This window comes from Pteropus vampyrus, unplaced genomic scaffold, assembly GCF_000151845.1.
Source record: "Pteropus vampyrus isolate Shadow unplaced genomic scaffold, Pvam_2.0 Scaffold572, whole genome shotgun sequence".
NCBI lineage: Eukaryota > Metazoa > Chordata > Mammalia > Chiroptera > Pteropodidae > Pteropus > Pteropus vampyrus.
In genome coordinates, this window is record NW_011889353.1 from 444,849 (window position 1) to 464,606 (window position 19,758).

General features: G+C 35.7%; 1 protein-coding gene across 11 annotated transcripts in view; it reads left to right on the forward strand.

Annotated features, from left to right (window-relative positions):
* Positions 1-19,758, forward strand: part of RAD54B (RAD54 homolog B (S. cerevisiae)) — a 179,084-nt gene that overhangs the window by 70,803 nt on the left and 88,523 nt on the right. For 5 of the 11 annotated variants that reach the window (XM_011384375.2, XM_023525575.1, XM_023525573.1 and 2 more), the window contains 4 exons: positions 9,897-10,158; positions 11,679-11,745; positions 11,935-12,135; positions 16,490-16,866. The exons of 1 other annotated variant lie outside the window; for it this stretch is intronic. In XM_011384375.2, the coding sequence (XP_011382677.1) occupies positions 9,897-10,158; positions 11,679-11,745; positions 11,935-12,135; positions 16,490-16,707 (748 nt within the window). In that variant the 3' untranslated portion in view covers positions 16,708-16,866. Of the gene's footprint in view, positions 1-9,896; positions 10,159-11,678; positions 11,746-11,934; positions 12,136-15,558; positions 15,633-16,489; positions 16,930-19,758 lie in introns of those variants that run through there. 5 more of the 11 variants (XM_011384372.2, XM_011384370.2, XM_011384374.2 and 2 more) reach the window with 4 other exon arrangements.

Sequence of the window (19,758 nt, forward strand, 5' to 3'; positions counted from 1 at the left end):
TTTAGCCATTGCAAGCCTGGTTTTTTTCATTCTTCCTTGGCTAGACTCACTTTTCTCCTTCTTCAACATTATCAGTCACTAAATCTATTGATTTTATTTCTTAATTTCAGAAATCCATTTCCTTTCTGATACCAAGATTTTTGTTTCGATTCCTATAATTACTGATTTGGGTTATGATGGTCACTTATAAACTTATTTCCTTCTTACTTTCAACCCCCATTACATATCAACCTTGCCGTAAATCATATTTCTGAAATACAAATGTGACACGTCACTTTCTTAAAAATTATTCAAAGACTCCTAGTTGTCTTTCAGAAATTTCTAAACACTTCAGCATATCAGGCAAGACTCTTCATGACTGGCGAATGCCTTGTTTTCTAGCCTCCCCTCTCACCATTCCTTCACACTCATATTGTGATTGAATCATACAAATTACCTGCACAACCTGTAATTTGCTCTAGTTATTGCCCTCTGCTCTTACGGGTTACATACAGTCTCCTATGCTACCATGATCTCCACTTTTCATTCTTCTGGCCAGCTTTTTCTCTTTGTTAATGCTCAGCTCATGCTTTCTCCTTTTGGAAGCCTCTGGCCTCAGGTTGAGTTAGCGGCCCGTCTTTTGTACCACGTAGTATCCTGTATCTCCCTCTAATGGAACTCTTCTCACATCGTATTTAAGTCGTTGGTTCTCTTATAAGTCAGTACCTGTAGTGCAGGGACTGTGTCTTCATTATCTTTAGGTAAGAGGCTTTCAAACTGTGCTTATGAATTAAGGCAAAAATACTTAGAAAGATTGTAAAATAGTGATTATATTTGATTGTCGAGGAGTCTTAACCTCTTTGGAAGATTTGTAATATTTGACTTGTGCAAATTTTTAGATTTATTTTTTATAACAGTGAAGTGACTAAAGCAAGGAAACTTCCTATGAAATGTCTAATACAATTTGATTAAAATGTTTTATTAGATATTTGATATGTAGAGAAGAACATGTATAAATATATGCAGCTTGTCACCTAATTTGAATTTAAGAGTGTAAACCATAGATAAACTTTTCCTTAGACTTTTGTTTGCATCTTTTTACTGGTTCCTTTTTGTCTTCTCTGAGTGGGCTATTGGACAAGGAATAATTGATGAACAGAGTTTTAGAGGAAATGAGAAATGATAAGGTATGGACATAAGTATGAGAATTTATCCTCGAAGATATCAAAGGAGAAAGTTTCCCTCTTGTGGAGGGAAGAAAAGAATAATGAGGAAAAATATAATTTGTGGGGAGGGGTTGAGATGGAGTCATTTTGACTATTGGTGGGTCCCTAAGAAAACTGAATCGTGCTTTGTAAAATACGCATAACAAATTTACCATCTTAATTATTTCTAGGTGTATTGTTGAGTAGTGTTAGGTTTACTCGCAATGTTGTGCAGCCAGTTGCCAGGACTCTTTTCATTTTGCAAAACTGAAAACTATCCCCATTAAATAACAGCTCCGCATTCCTGCCTGCCCCTAGCCTCTGGCAACCACTCTTCTACTTTCTGTTTCTGTGAATCTGACTGCTCTTCTATACCTCATATAAATGGAATCATACAGTATTTTGTCTTTTCGTGACTAGCTTATTTCACTTAAATAATGTCCTCAAGGTTCTTCCATATGTAGCTTATGTCAGAATGTCCTTCCTTTTAAGGCGAAATAATATTTCATTGTATGTATATGTTATATTTTGTTTATTCATTCATCTGTTGATAGATTCTTGGGTTCCTTCCATCTTTTGCCTGTTGTGAATAGTGCTGCTATGAACACGGGTATTCAAATATCTCTTCAAGACCTTGCTTTCAGTTCTTTGGGGTAGATACCCAGAAATGGAATCGTTGGATCATATGGTAACTCTCTTTTAAATTTTTTGAGGAACCACCATACCGTTTTTCATAGCAGCAGCACCATTTTCCATTCCCACCAATAGTGCAAATCCACATTCTCACCAGTATTGTGTTTATTTTCCTTTTTTGGTAGTAGCTGTCCTAATGGGTGTGAGATATTATTATTATCTATTGTATCTTTTTATTAAATTTATTGGAGTGATACTGGTTAATAAAATTATATAGATTTCAACTGTATAATTCTATAATATAGCATAGTATATTGCATTGTATGTTTACCACCCAAAGTCAAATCTCCTCCCATCATCGTATATTTGACCTCCTTTACCCTTTTCTACCTTTACTCTTATTCTTTTGCATGTGGTGTTCCAATTTTCCCCTTCCCCCTTTCCCTCTGGTAGTGTTGTCTGTGTCTTTGAGTTTTTGTCTAGTTCGTTTGTTGCTTTCAGTTTTATATCCTATACATGAGTGAAATCATATAGTTCCTGACTCTTTCCATCTGACATATTTCGCTTAGCATGATCTTCTCAAGATCCATCCATGTTGTCACAATTGGCAGCATTTCATCTTTTCTTATGGCTGAATAGTGTTCCATTGTATATATGTACCACATCTTCTTTATCCAATCATCTATCGAAGGACACATTGGTTGTTTCCATGTTCTGGCCACCATGAGCAGTACTGCAGTGAACATAGGGGCACAAATATCTTTATGAATAAACATTTTCAAATTTTTCAGGTAGATACCCAGAAGAGGGATTGCTGAGTCATATGGTAATTCTATTTTTAGTTTTTTGAGAAACCTCCATACTGTTTTCCATAGTGGCTATACCAATTTACATTCCCACCAGCAGTATAAGAGGGCTCCTTTTCCCCCCAAGAGTCTCCAACATTTGTTATTACTTGTCTTGTTGATAATAGCCATTCTAACAAGTGTGAAGTGGTATCTCATGGTAGTTTTGATTTGCAAATCCTTAATAGCTAGTGAAGTTGAGCATCTTTTCATATGTCTGTTGGTCATTTGTGTGTCTTCTTGGGAGAAGTGCCTGTTGAGGTCCTCTGCCCATTTTTTAATTGGATTGTTGATTTTGTTGTTGTTGTTGAGTTGTGCGAGTTCTTTATATATTTTGGTATTAGCCCCTTATTGGAGATATTGTATGCAAATATCTTCTCCCATTCTGTTGGTTGCCTCTTTATTTTATTGATGGTTTCTTTTGCTGTACAGAAGCTTTTTAGTTTGATATAGTCCCATTCATTTATTTTACCTTTGCCTTCGAGGTCAAATTCATAAAATCCTAAGACTAAGGTCCATGAATTTAGTTTCTATGTTTTCTTTTATGCATTTTATTGTTTCAGGTCTATATTTAGGTCTTTGGTCCATTTTGAGTTAATTTTTGTGTATGATGACTGCAGTCTAGTTTCATTCTTTTTCATGTGGCTTTCCAATTTCCCCAGCACCATTTATCGAAGAAGCTTTCCTTTCTCCATTGTATGTTTTTGATTCCTTTGTCAAAAATTATTTGTCCATGTGTATGTGGGTTTATTTTTGGATTCTCAATTCTGTTTCTTTGGTCTGTATCTGTTTTACTGCCAGTACCATGCTGTTTTGATTATTGTTTCTTCGTAGTATGATTTGAAGTCAGGTGGAATGATACCTCTGGCCTCATTCTTTTTTCTCAGGATTGCTTTGGCTTTTCGGGGTCTTTTATTGTTCCATATGAATCCGATGTTTCTTTGTTCCATTTCTTAAAAAAATGCCATTGGCATTTTGATGGGGATTGCATTAAACCGGTATATTGCTTTGGGTAATATGGCCATTTTAACTGTGTTAATTCTTCTAGTCCATGAACACAGACTATCTTACCATTTCTTTGTGTCATCTTCAATTTCTTTTAATAATGTCTTGTAGTTTTTGGCATATAGGTCCTTTACATCCTTTGTTAAGTTTATTCCTAGATAATCTTTTTGTTGCAATTGCAAAAGGAATTTTTTTCATTTCTTTTTCTGAAATTCCATTGTTAGAATAGAGGAACACAATGGATTTTTGTACATTATTTTGTATCCTGCTACTTTACTGTATTTGTGTATTGTTTGCAATTGTTTTTTAATGGTTTTGATTTGCATTTCCCTAATGATTAGTGGTGCTGGGCATCTTTTCATGTTGCCATTTGTATATTTTCTTTGGAGAAATGTCTATCCAAATCTTTTGCCTGTTTTGTAATTTTTTCTTTTTCTGAATTGTGGCCATTTTTCTAAAATGGCATATTGAGTACAGAGGCCAGGTTTTCCAAGGCTGGGCTGCCTAGGCAGAAGCATTCTCCTGAACTTTAAAAAATATGTTTGATTTTAGGGATAGTAATACTGTCTACACTTGAACTACTGTGTTATCATTAACTTGAACCAGATAGTTATATTAAGGTCTGCTGGCAGAATTCCGGTAGCACATACAGTGCTTTTGTATATATTAAAGTGGAGGCATATCTGAGAACTCTTGACTTGTTCAGCAGGTGGCCCTTTTATGGAATTTATTAAAAGGCTACTGCAAAATACAAAAAAGTTTCTCTTCCCTCCTGGTTGTTGCATTCATGCACTAGACGTCATAGCTTGGATAGCAGAGATACATTCCAACCCTCAGGCATCTCTTGGTTAGACTCTCTAGTGTTGGATATGTCTTGCACTCTCTCATGCGTGGCAGCTTTGTCTACATATTTCAGCAGCTTTGGGGGACAGTCTGGTGACCATAAAAATAGTAGTCTTGCTTCAAAGTGGTATGTATCTATGAGGGGAGTGAGTACTCTAGACCTCTAAAAGGGGATTATTCAAGATCCTTACCATGTAGTCACCCATCCCATCAATCTACATCTAGCCTTGTAAGAACTTTGGGGAAAATATTCTAAAGCCAGATTTCCCTTTGTCCAGCAAAGTTGTATCAGAAAAACTATGGTTAGATAATGTTATTTATCCCTATAATAGAGTAGAAAAAGGGAGGAAAAAACGATTGACCTATTAGTGTAGGAATTGTGTTAAGTTGCAAAAAATGGTCTTATATTCTTTCTTCCCTTACATCCTTGTTCCTTATTGCTATGTAACTTTGAGTGAGCTCCCACTCTGACTCAGTTCAGCCACATGATTTACATTGGGCTGTGGGATGTTGGCAAATGTGGGACAAAAAGAGGCCCGAGAGGATCTTGTGCAGTGGGGTTTGTCTCCCCTTGTTGTTCCTGGAAACTATCTGTCACTATGTGAATAAACTTTGGCTAGCCTGGTAGAGGATGAGAGATCCGTGGAACAGCTGAGGCCCTCCAACTCCTCAGTTGACGTGGTAGTTGACCACAGATGATTGAGTCAGCCCAGCCACAACAAGCAGAGGAACCTCCTAGCTGAGCCCAGCCCAAATTGCCAACCTTTAGAATCATGAGCTGTTGTTTTAAGCCACAGAGTTTTGGGGTGATTCGTTAGAAATAAAAGGTAACCGATATTGGAATACAAATGCAAATTATTGTTGGATTATCTTAACTTGTTAGTATAGGTAATTTAAAAAAATATAGTTTAAAAATTGCTTTATTTTAAAAAATTGTAGTGCTAACAATTATAGCTATAAAATTCACAGGAAATATTCTTGATGTATTTTGTATTTTGTATTTTTTGCTTAATTATCAAACTTTGACTATTATAATAAATATTGGTTTTACTTTTTACCTTATTTTTAAACATTTTATTTTATGAAAATGTTAAAAGGCTTATTATAGAAAAAACAGCAGTCCACAGTTCCATGTCTCTCCATTTGCATCCTGTTTCTCAGAGGCAAACACCTTAGGATATTGCCAGACTGTGTGCTTATATTGCTATTTCTTGTCCCATCCATTTTTTCATTCCAGAATTTCTGTTGGTTCTTTTTAAATAATTTTAAATAATTTCTATCTCTTTGTTAATATTCTCATTTTGTTCATATATTATTTTCCTGATTTTTTAGTGCTTTATCCATGACTTCCTTTAGCTCTTTGGGCATATTTAAGACAGCTGTTTTAGTCTATCTCATAAGCCTGTGTTTCTTCTGGGGATTTATTTTGTTCTTTTAAATGGACCATGTTTTCCTGTTTCTTTGTATGCCTTGTGATACACCTTTTTTGACAACTGGGCATTGGAAAAACAGCCTCTCCCAAGTCTTTACAAATTGGCTCCATGTGGGAGAGACCTTCAACTAATCAGTCTTTATTGAAGGCTCAAGTTTTCCTGGGCGTTTTCTGGGCATTTGCTTTCTTCCAATTCTTCTGTCAACTCCAAGCTGGTTGAGAAGGAAAGGTTTCAGTGGTGAGACGCCCAGTTGGAAGAATGCACAAGAGGCTGACATGAGAATGAAACGGCAGGCACCAACTTTATTGTGGGGAGCACAATTCTATTGGGGAAAGTGCAGTCTGTTGCGGGGAGCGGGCTTCTGCTTCTGCTCCCCTTCTGCTCCCCAGGGGACCGCATGGCTCCACACATATTAGAGTACAATAGTGGCATTTAGCCACACATGCATGATACAATAAGCTGAAGTATGTTTACATATTTTAGGTGCAGGTGCCCTACTACACTAATGTAACATTCTAAATGTGCGGGGTCCTATTCCTAGCCGTGAGCCTGGATCACAGCTAGACCTGGGACCATTCAGGCCTGGGACCCACACCTCTATCCTTAAAAGTCTTAATTTTCTTAAGAGTCTCACTCCTGCTTCTTCTGGAACCTTAGCTTTCCTGTTGTATTCCTTATTCATTGATCTCCTGCTCCAGGTGCCTGCCAGATGGGTTTTTCACTAGCCATGCCTGTACCTTCCTGCAGCTTCCCCTAGCCTGAGATCCTAGCTGCTTTTTGCCCTTTGACTTGTGTTAAGTTCACAGAGACCCATCCTTCAGGTAGCCTACAGACAGGTTAGAATATTTGCAAATTAATTCCACTCTGTTCTCTCCAGTTTACAGAAGGGATTAGGCTGCCACATAGGCCAAAATAATGCCACACCAGGGAGGGGGCCAGGGTGAATAAAAGGCACTATGTAATGCCCTACCTTTTTAAATGTGGCTTTTTCTTGATTGGGCATTTGCTTAGTTGCTGCAAATCTTTGATTTCCAGACTCCTATAAAGTTATTTTTGTCAGTTTCCTGGTGTTTATTTAATGTTTCCATGGGAGGATGAGGACCTGAAGCATCCTAGTGCATCTTGTTGTGACTTATCTCATTATTTTTTGATATCTAATGACTTCCTCTTATGATTCCTAAGAATTTAGCACTCATGTCCACCGTTCACCTCCTTTTATTCTTCCAAGACAGTTACTTAATTTTGATTAATATTTAATATTTATGATAGGACAAGGGTCTCAAGGTCTCCACGTTCTTAGTAAATGCCATTATTGCTAAATGTTAAAATGTAGCATTTTGCAGATGCAGCTGTAAATAGGATGTGCTGAACCCAACAAAGGCAACCCTAGCCAACAGCAAAAGAAGAAATCAACATATAATGAACCAAATAGTGTACATAGCAATGGCTAAGCCTCTCTTCAGAGAGACAGAGCTTTGGATATGAGTCCTGTCTCCTTTACCTGCTGCAAGTACATAAAACTACCTAATGACAACCACAACTTGTTCTTGAATAGAACACTGCAAGCTGTGAACCCCTTTTCTCTTGAGTTTGGTAGTGCTTATGTTATTACAACTAAGTTGTTGTTTACTGTTAAGCCAAATTACTACGATTACATTTCCTTCCATGAGCAACTTTTCCCCTTCTGGAGCTGTTGATTGCCTTTTTACCTTTCTTCCCCATTTTCTTTACTTTTTGTATTACAGAGTCTTCCTATACCTTTCATTACCTTTCAGTACATCTTTCCTATCAGACTCTAAGTTATTTTGTATTTTCTTTGCATTTTCTCTTGGAGTCCTCTGCTCTTGCCACAATTTGAACTGGTTGTTCTCTAATCTTGCAACATTAGCTGCCATCCTGGGACTTTGCTTAACTATCACCTATAAATTTGTTTTTCTTCTGCGTTGGATCTCTTGATTCCTGGGTGTGACATTTTGCTGAACCACATCCTATAGTAGCTTACTAAGAAAGAGAAGATAGGAGGTAAATCTTTTTGACTTCTTTCCTATCTGAAACTGTCTTTATTCTATCCTAGCACTTGATTAACAAATAGCCTGGTTATAAGATTCTAGATTGAAATAGAATTCTCTTAGAATTTTGAAGGGATTGCTTTATACATACATATTCTGGTGTTCATTGTTGGCTATTGAGATGTCTGATGCCTTCTGATTTCTGTTCTTTGCATATAACTTGTTTTTTCTTCATGAAAGCTCTACTAGCTTTTCTTCATTCCTCATAGTTTGAGTTAAAATTTTGATGTGCTTTAATATGGATCATTTTTTCATTTATTAAGCTGGGAACTTTTTAGTAGGTCCTTTTATTCTGAAGACCCTCATGTCTGGGAAATCCTTCTCTCTCCCTTCCCCTTCCCCTCTCTCTTTTTCTCTAAACATTTTCTTCCTTCCTTCTTTCTTTCTTTTTTCTTCCCTTTCCCCTTCCCTTTCCCTTTTCCTTCCTTCCTTCCTTCCTTCCTTCCTTCCTTCCTTCCTTCCTTCCTTCCTTCCTTCCTTCCTTCCTTCCTTCCTTCCTTCCTTCCTTCTTTCCCTTCTTTTCTTCTTTCCTTCTTTCCTTCTTTCCTTTCCTTCTTTCTTTCTTCTTTCTTTCCCCCCTCATTCTCTTCCTCCCCCGCTCCCTCCTCCCCGCCTCTTTTCTTTTTTGGAATTTCTGCCAGATATTGAGCCTCATGGATTGATTCCTTAATTCTTTTATTTTTTTCCTCTCCTATTGGTCATTACTTTTCTTTTTAATCTATTTCCAAGCAGACTGTCTTGTTATTATCTTCCAGCTCTCCAATTAAGATTTTATTTTGGCTATCATTTTAAATTTCTAAGATATTTTTCTTATTCATGATTTTTTGTTGTTGTTGTGGCCTCTCCTTCTTGTGAATGCTATCTCTTATTCGAAGATACTAATTGTTTTCCTAAAGTTGTCTTCTGTTTTCTCCATTGCTGTTTTATACTTAGGTTTCTTTTTTTATTTTTTTGTTTTTGTTTCTATTTTTCATGTTGAAGGCTCACCTCAAATAGCTGGTGATCCTTGGTGTCCATTCATATTTAAGAGTGAGGCAGTAAAACATTAATTGAATGTTCTATGTGCATGGGCAGGGCTTGTTGACTGGTCACCCTCATTGGGTAATCAGGCAGCAAGTTGAATTTTTATTTAGGGACTCTCTATCTGTGGATCTTCTCTCTGGGGTCACTTAAGTCATCCTAGAGATGAATCTTCCAATAATAACTTTCCTGGGGTGGGATGTGAGAGAGATGCCTGACTGCTGGTGTACTGAGAGTTGGCAGGAAAAGAGGACTGGGATCTTACCCAGTATGCAGGCTTTCATTTTGATTAGTCATTGTATCCCTTTTATCTAAAGTCTTCTGGTCTAATTTTCTTTGGTTTACTTTCTCCAGACAACAAGCTCCAGAAAAATCAACTGGTTGCTTAGGGTAGGGCCTAGGTTCTACCTACTAGTGATCTTATAAGCGTGCCGGTCTCCTTCCTTCTGAGATACCTTAAAAGATTCTATAGTGTGAATGAACTTGCACTTGTTTCTTATCAGAATCTCCCTCTTTGGACACTTAGGTTTTACCTTCTCTGTACTCATATGCAGGTCACTATTCCATTATTCTCTGTTTTCATATATAAATGTCTCCTTGTTTTACAAGAGATAGAGTTTGCATTTCTTTTTCTCATTCTCCTGTTTTTAGGGTGACTTCAGAGAGGGGAAGAAAGCAGAAGGGTATTTACTTCACTATCTTAAAGCTTTAAAATTGAATTTAAAGGAGAACCTGTGTTTTAATGTATACGTTGTTGCATGTTCTATAAGTATCAGTAATAATATTATTTGGTATTTTCTTTCAATTAAAAGAATCTAGTATTGCATTTAAATTGTATATATAAAGAATCTTTTTGGTTGACAGGGTGGTGTTGGTATCTAACTACACACAGACTTTGAATATTTTACAAGAAATATGCAAGCGTCATGGATATGCTTATACAAGACTTGATGGACAAACACCAATCTCTCAAAGGCAGCAAATTGTTGATGGCTTCAATAGTAAATACTCTTCTGATTTTATTTTTTTGTTAAGTTCAAAAGCTGGTGGTGTGGGACTTAACCTTATTGGAGGATCTCACTTAATTCTCTATGACATTGATTGGAATCCAGCCACTGATATCCAGGTAGGACTATTTATGCATTAAATAAATATGGAATGCCTACCGGGGATATAATACCTGCTGAGGATACAAAGATGATGATGATGTTTGATAACTGCTTCATATTGAGCTCATATTTTGCATCAGGCACTCTGCTAAGTGCTTTCCATCTATTCAGTCTTCACAATAATCCTGCAAGTGTATATGATTCCATTTAGCAGATGAAGTTATGGAAGCTTATTCTAGGTCACATAGCTTATAAGAGGCGGAGCTGGGATTCAGACCTAACCTGTATGTTTCTAGGCTGTAATTCACTGCACAGTTGGGCCTTTGTGATGTTTATGACCATCGGGGAAGACAATAAAGTATAGATGCCGTGATCAATGTTCGTGCAGGGTACAGTAAAGATATAAAATTAGCTAGTTTAGAAAAATATTTCAGAAGAAGCCTTTGGTTTTCTTCAAAATATAGTCCATCTGCATGTATTTTGAGATTTCTACCTATAGATTTGCGCCATAGTAGGTATCTGTGTAAGGGCACCCTAAGATAACCCTTAGGTTTAATGATTCACTGGAAGGACGCACAGAACTTAGAGAAGCAGCTGTATTCATGGTTATGGTTTATTACAGTGAAAGGATACAGACTAAAATCAGTAAAGGTAAAAGGCACATAGAACAGAGTCCAGAAGAGACCAGGCACAAGCTTCCAGTTCTCTCCTACTGGAGTTATACAGACAACATTTAATTTTCCTAGCATTGATGAGTGACAACGTTTATGGAATACTGGCAGTCAGAGAAGTTGACTCGCATCTTGGCATCTAGAGTTTTTGTTGGAGATCGGTCATGTAGGCATGGAGTACCCAGTGCCTGACCTTAGTCATTCAGTCCCCAACCCCTTTTAAGGTCAAGCTGACCCTACATGGCCCGAGGCCTCGCCTAAGTCATATTGCTTCCATAAACTGTCCGATGTGGCCCAAGGTCCCAGGTGATCCCAAAGATGCTCTTATCAGGCAGAATGTTCCATGGGTTTAGAGGTTATCTCCCAGGAGCTGGCTGAAAGCCAGATTTTTCTCTGGAATGTGCAGGGTTCGAATGTCTACCCTTTGCTGTACAGTATCATTGATAATTCCTGAAACCACAGGGATCTATCTAGAGCCTGAACTGATTACAGGTATCTTAGGGATTCTTAGGGGTGAGTCATAAGCTGCTTGGGCTAGGCATAAACCATTGTCCATGCCCGTGCTGTTCTTGGTTCTCTGCATTCTTGCTATCCAGACTTACTGTCCCATCCTTTGATCCAGTTAGACCCTCCCACTGTTGCTGTCATCCCTGCAGTTATTTTACAGCACTGCAGTGAGTGTGCATCCTTTTCTCGTTCTAGGAAAAAGATATGAAGTAGAGAATGCTTGAGTATACTTGGGCTTTGTTTTCTGAAGCTATAAGTAAAATTTAGAATTCCTAATCTTAAATGTATTACTGTAAATTGCTTATGGGGAAAGGGCTATTATTTTCTACCATACTCAGAATTCTCATTTATTTTCTAAGGCAATGTCTAGAGTGTGGAGGGATGGTCAGAAACATCCTGTACATATTTACAGACTCCTAACCACAGGTAATAACCCTTCAGTGTGAAAAAAATATATTTCCTTTGAATAATTAAAAAAACTTTTTTTGTTGTTAATCTGTGCTTCAATGTCAGGAATATTGTTCTTTTCTTAACTAGTATGCTCAGCATGTTTTACCCTACAAAAATTGCAGATGTAGAGATTGGAATGAAATCTAATGAATGGTTTCTCTTCAGGTACCATAGAAGAAAAGATCTATCAAAGGCAGATCAGTAAGCAAGGTCTTTCTGGGGCAGTTGTAGACCTCACCAGGACATCTGAATATATGCAATTTTCAGTAGAGGAACTTAAAAATTTGTTCACATTAAACGAAAGTTCACATTGTATTACTCATGACCTACTTAACTGTGATTGTACAGGAGAACAAGATCATACAGGTTTGTTATATTTTAATTGTTACGATGGTAAAGTTAATTTATCTTTCTTCAGCAGTTGAAGATATTTAAATAGAGAATAACTAAAATATTGAGCATTTGCATGTGTTAATTTTTTTCCCCTCAGTTCATAGGGCAACTGCCAGATGGGTATTTGAGAAAATATTAATTAGAACCTTATTGCTTCTCTCAGTTTAGTGAACCAGTTGTGAAAAATTTAACTTATTTAGGAAAAGTCTTTCAAATCCTAGTATAATGGATTCAGAATTAGAAAAATGATTTTAATCTTTATTTCTTTTTCACAAAAGACATACACTTGACAGAATAATTCTACTCTGTTTATTTCATGGAGAACTTAATCATAAGCGTTCATACATCCTAGAGCAGTTAGCATGGGTCATCATACTTCTCAGTACTTCATGAACTGCTAGTGCTGCTTAAGTGAAGCTAAAAACTTTAACCCTCTAGAATTAACACCATTCAAATAGAAATTGGATCACAAGTAAGACTTGCATGAACAATGTTCAGTAGTTGGAAGTCATTTAATAAATTATATTGAGTAGGTGTAAGAAGTTAGACTGTTTCAGACTGACACAAAAGAATTCATATTTCATATAAATCAATATTTGATCTATTGTGTTTTCTATTTTAAAAATTTCTATTCTTATTATATCTTCTTTTTCTTTGTAATTACTTTAATGTTCTTATTTATTGAATTGGATACTTAGCTTTATGATTTTCAGTCTTCTTTATGAAATGAGTATTTAAGACTGAATTTTCCTCAAGCTAAATCTCATAACTTTGATATGCAGTCTTTTTAGTATTCAGTTCTAAATATTTTGATATTTCCTATTATGATTTATTTGACTCATGAATTATTGAAAAATATTTTAAAATGTATTTTAGTTTTTGTTATTGAATTCTGGCTACTGCACCGTAGTCTGAAATATGGTCTACATGATATTGATTCTTTGATAACTATAGATACTCTCTGTTTGGCCTGATATCTGATCACTTTGTAATTGTTTCTTTTGTGCATGAAAGCCATGTCTATTTTCTTAATTACTTAGTTTAGAGTTCTGCCATATTAACCAAATTTTCTGTTACCAAATCATTCTTATCTTACAGATTTAAAATTTTACTGTTTTGTCTCATAAATTGGTAATATATTTATATGGCTCAATTATTTAAAAATATAAAGTGTATATGGTGAAAACTTCCTCCCACAATATTTTCATCATCCTAATTTCTAGTCGTTCTACCCCTTAAGAAACCACCAGTATAGTTTTTTGTGTATCCTTCTAGATATATTTTTATGCACATGCAAGAAACTCTGAATATATATATTCTTATCTATATTCAAACTCTGAATATATATATTCTTATCTATATTCAATTTCTCCCAATAAAGAGTAGCATAGTATATATATCTATATCTATCTTCTATCTATCATCTATCTCTACATATATATATACAGATCTATCTATATCTATCTTATCTATCTATACATATATATACGTATATATATACATCTATACGTATATATATGTATAGATAGATGATAGATAGATATAGATAGATCTGCACCTTTTTTGTTTAATAGTGTATTTCGAGATCTTTCCATATCATTACAGAAGGTTTCCTCATTGTTTTTTCCCTAAGCTATATAATTCTCTATTATATGGATATACTATGATTTATCTATCTGCCCCCGACAGATGTACAGTTAGTTTCTTTCTAGTCAGTATATATCTTTATTTATACATTTTTTTTTTATATATTCAAATATAATTATAAGGTAAATTATCAGTGTTGTTGGGGAAGGAAATATAAGCATTTGTAATTTTAATAGATATTGCCAAAATGCCCTTCAGTGGGGGTTGTATCGTTTACCAACGATGTACTGAAATGGCTGTTTCCTCACAACTTTGTCAGTTTAGTCCATTATCAAATGATTGGATTTTTGCCAATCTGATAGTAGAAAGATGTATATTGGTCTAGTTTTAATTTGCTTTTCTCTTACTATGAATGAAGCTGAAATATTTCCTTATGTTTAAGAACCATATTTCCTTGATATGAACCATCTGTTCATATCATTTGCCTGTTTTTCTATTAATAACCTAATTTTTGTTAGATATATCTATTATTTAAACAAATATGTTAAAATCTTGCAATATGACGGTGGATTTATTAAATTTTCTTGATCTATCAATTTTTGTTTTATGTATTTTATATCTTCTTTATGATTATTTTTTCATTATGGTCTATTTATTTTACTATTATGTAGTGATTTCTTTATCCCTAATGGCATTTCATATATCTTGTTACTATGTTACACCAGCTTTCTTATGGTATTTGTCTGGTGTGTCTTTTTTCATTCTTTTATTGTAAGTATTTCTGTGTTCTTATGTTTTAGGTGTCTCTTTTTTAATAGCATAAAGCTCGGTTTTCTTTTTTATCCACTCTGTTGTTCTCTTTTAATTAGAGCATTTAGTCATTTATATTTATTATATTATTGATGTATTTTGATTCGTTTCTACTTTTTGTGTTCTTTTTTTTTCAACAAAGGCCCATTAGTGGTTAACTCTCAATCTTTGATTTTTCAAAGTGTATTTTTTTTCCTCCCTTAAATGCTATCTTTGCTAGGTATATGCAATTCTAGTTTATAGGGTTTGGTGGTTGTTGTTGTTGTTGTTGTTGTTTTATCAGTACTTTGAGGGTATCCTCTTGTCTTAGATTCTCAAAGCAATCGTGTCATCTCTTAAAGCCACAATTATTTTGAACATTGACAGAATTTTGATATTAAGTAAACCAACAATTGTTTTTTTAGGTGTGATAAAATTTAAAGAGTAGTCTTTACCTTTTGCAAATGCAGACTGAAATATTTACAGGTGAAATGATATATGCTATATATTTAATAATAAAGAAGTGGAGAAAGAGATCTAAATAAAACAGGATTGGCTATTAGTTGATAGTGTTACTCAAGGTAGGGAATATAAACCTGTAGATTTTTTCTTTATCGTGTCAGTTTTTATATGTTTTTGAAGTTTATCATGATTAAAAGGTTAAAAAATAAAACCTTCAATAGTTTCCATTGCTCTTTGGGTAGGCTAAAATCTTTAAGGTAGTGAGTTAGGGTAGGGTAAGTGTTGTAACAAGAAACTCAAAAAGCACAGTGGCCTACCACAGCAGAAGTGTATTTCTCACTCATGGAGTAGGTCACAGTAGTAAAATAGTGGACAGTCTTCTATAACATGATTTTGTGATCCAGGCTTCTTCTACTTTCGGCTCTACCATCCCTTTAGGTGTTAGAGTTCCATGCAGGGTTGCCTGCACCTGCCAGCCAGCAGGTGAGAGAAGAGAAAAAGTAGAAAACCATGTGTTGTAGGGGATTTTTATAAGTCACTTCTGTTCACATTCCATAGGCCAAACTCAGTGGTTGAATCTACTGTAAGGGAGGCTGGGAAATGGGCTAAGCACCCTAAGAGCCATGGATTTAGTGAGTAACCACTAGCTTCTTCCTTTCATGCTTTGATTACGGTGTTTTTCATACTCCAGCCCTTGAAGGTGCACTTCACCTTGCATTATCCAACTTCTCTTCTTGCATTATTTTGTCTTTGCCCTCTAGGCTCTAATTGCATTAGACTCTGTCATTCTCAGCTGTGCCATATGTCCTTTGTCTTTCATAGCCTTTGTAAGTCTCTCTCTTGGAATGTTTTACTTCCCTTCCCCATCTAGTTCTGGCCTTCTTATCTTTCAGATCTTAATAAAACAAGTCAGTTTATCTTGTTATATATACTCATATGCCTGTATCTTATATGCCCCCTGTATCTCAATTTCATACCTTTACTTTTGTTTGTAATACAGCTTCACAGTCCCTTATCTTCAATTATGAAATCTAGAAAGCTTGATAGGACAAAACTTGTTTTATCTTTATAAATTTGCAACAAACTTGTTCGGTGACAAAAACCTTACTGAAATTGATGTGAATTTATCAATCGTCTTTAACCCATTTTATAGGACTATTTATATGATTTGATGCAGAATATTAATAGGCTTGATTATTAATAGGGAGTGCTGTTCCAGATTGTTCCAGTTATTTTCTGAATTTGGAAACATATCTGGCCCCAAATGTTTTGGCCCCAAATGTTTTAGACAAGGGATTGTGGACCTGTAATATATCTCTTCGGATGATTATTTGTTTAATGTGTATCTCTCTCACTAGATCTTAAGGTCCTTGGAGTCAGAAACCAAAATGTAATAAATTGCATGAACTCATTATATCAAAAAATTAAAAAAGTATGTAGTAAGATATTGATTGGCTTAAGGATTTTCTCATTGTTTTACTTATTTCAGGTGATTCATTGGAAAAATTTCCAATCTCTAGAAATTGTCAGCTTGGTCCACATCACCAGAAGTTTAACTCCCTGAAACCTCTCTCCATGTCACAGCTGAAGCAATGGCAACATTTTTCTGGAGATCATTTAAATCTTACAGATCCTTTTCTTGAAAGAATAAGAGAAAATGTATCATTCTTTTTTCAGAATATAACCAATCAAACTACTGCTCCATAATGAAAGATTACTTCATGACATTCCCTTGCTTCTCTTTAAAAAAAAAACTAGTAAATGTAATTTTGAAAACTGTAGTAAATGTAATTTTGAAAAAATATAATTATTTAAATTTTAATAAATGTGGTTACAAAGTATATCTTTGATAAATGGTCAAAACTCTTGGAGTTGTTTAATTTTTTGTATACTTAAATGTTGAAACATTAAAGACATACTTTTATCATATAATTGTTTATTAATAATTCTATAATTAGCACACTTTTATCAAGTACCCGCTAAGGAATTTTCTTAAGGAATATAAGATAGGTAAAATATGTAATCTCTATTCTGGGGAAGTCTAATCTGATTAGGAGTACCAGATAAAAATGTGTGAGATCATTGAAAACTTGATAAATTGAAACTATAGCTAAAGGGAAAAAGAGAATCAGAGACTAGACTTGCAAATGCTGAAGACCTTAGAGATAATAGTGCTATAGGGCAGTGCGAGCGTGAATGGTCAGTAGGTTGGGGCAGGAGATGAAGGATGGCAGGACACTTCAGAGAGCTGTTTCTCACTTGAGACCTCAGACTCATGGGGCACTGACATGCAGTCGATAAAGCCGTGTCCACCAAACATTGTTTGTACACTAAATAAATGCTCAACTACCCTCATGTCAAGGGGTGTCTATAATAATTTTTGACATTAAAAAGAGTTTTAATGCACAAAGTAAGCATTAGAAGACTGGAGTCAGGAAAGAAAAAGGAGTTACTTATTCTCCAGTTGAGGCCTCTATAATCAGCTTTTGCTTCCATTTAGGAAAATTTCTTTTAGACTGAATAGTGTTTTGAGGTGTTGAATAAATACTCAATTATGTATCATTGATTCTGAGTTCTTTAGATTTATAGTGCCATACCTGGGCAGTTGTACATCTAGAATTCATGAGCAGAAAGCATGGGACCAAATTTGTAAGTGAGGAAGTAATCAACTAATAAGCAAAATGGTGTTTCTTGACCCTTGTATAGCCTCTATATGTGAGACTTTACATGTAAAGCTTCTTTCAATATCTGACTTGCCTCATATTATTATTTGGTGTAAAATTCTTAAAAAATACAATGATGAGGGCCTAGCAACTTTATTGTCTGTCTTAACCGTAGTGAATGTTAGAGTGTGCTGCCCAGACTGCCTCCTTCATTTCCCCAGCTGCCTGTGACCACACATAGCCAAGTCCCTCCCTAAGAATAGCCTTCAGCTGACAGAAGCTGCCTTAACCAAGGTCACACTCCGTTCCAGGGTGGCTGGCATCCGGGGATTTGTTGATGCAGGGTAGAAAGGCCCAGCCCCCTTACCTCTATTTAGGGCAACTCTAAATGACCGTTTCGGCTCCAGAGGTCCTCAGTCGAGGCCTTCGTTGCAGCTTTATTGCTGTTTTTCTTCTCTTTGTCCATTTCTGCTTCCCTTACTCCCTTACAGATGTTCCTAAGAGCACTTCTCAACAAACTCCCTGCATGCAAATCTGCCTCAGTCTCTTCCAAGGGACCTGACCTAAGACATTATCCATAGGGGTATTGCTGAGGAAAAGCATTTTAATAATTATAATTGATGACATCTAATTGTAAATACTGGGAGAGTAATCATTGAATGGAATGAGCTGATAATGTGAAAAAAAATTTTAAAGTATGTTTCGCTTTATACCTCATTTGAAAGTTAACTGTGCCCAAAAGAATTGCCACTTGAACATTCACAATGTTGTGCAACTGTCACCACTATTCATTTTCAGAAGAGTGTTCTCCCTTTCCCACTTCCTGATCACTGTCGACCCAGAGCTATTGGCCTCCATCCCAGTGACTCCTTAGTTAACAAATGCAATGAACCCTTTTCAACTTTTATCTTGGCTTTTGTTCACATTATTTATTGGTGAACACTTCCTTCCTGAAACTCTTTCCTTCCTTATTTTGATTAAATGATTAAATTTATCATTCCATAAATATTTACTGAGTACCTAGTACATTTTAGACATTGTCCTAAGAATTATGCACACAACAATGAATATAACAGGCAAAGTCTCTGCCCTTATGATTCTGCTAGCTCATAGAGACTAATACACATGTAAAATGGCACATGAGGGTAAGTGCTATGAAGAGAAATAAGCAAAATAAGGGAGACAGTAAAGTGAAAATGGTAATTGCTATTTATATGGGGTGGATTTATGCAGAGACCTGAAAAAAGTGGAGGATTAAGAACCATGACATTCTCTTGGAAAAATGTTCTGGACAGAAGGAGCCACAAGTGCAAAGGCCTGAATACAGCTAAAGGAATGTTTGACCTGTTTGAGAAATAGCCAGAGGCCATTGTGGAGAGATTGAGGAGTGGTAAGAGAAGAGATCAAATAGGTGTTGGTGCTGGTGGAGATCAGATATTACAGGGCATTGAAGACCATTTTGAGAGCTTTAGCTTTTGTCCTGAGAGATGGGAAAGCACTGGGATTTACGCTGAGGAAGACATGATCTGAACTGCTCCGTGAGGAGAACAGACTGGTGGAATGTTGGGTGGAAGTGAGGAGATGAGTTAGGAGGCTTCTGAAATAATTCAGTTTAAAGGAGATGGTATTGAGACCAGGTGGCAGCCATGAAGTACTAAGTAAGGAATGGTTGAATTTTGGATAGTTTCGAAGGCAGAGCCAACAAGATTTGTGAATGGACTGAATATAAGGTAGAAAAAAGAATCAAGAATGACTCCAAGATTTTTGGCCTGAGCCAAGGGAGGAAATGTGTTGCCAATTAATGAGATGGGCAGACTGAGAGAGGTTTATGGGGGGAAATCAAGTTCAGTTTTGATTACGTTGCGTTTGATAGGCCTGTTGGATAGTCAAATAAGCAGTTTGATCATTTGAGTTAAGTAGCATTGGTCAAAGCTGGAGATAAATTTGGGATTTGTCAGCATATAGATGGTCATGAGACTGGATGATATTACCTAGGTAGTAAATGTAGGTAGAAAAGATAAAACCACTAAAATATTATAGTGATAAAAATAATAATGTATAACATTAAGTACTTATTACTGTTTTCTACATGCTA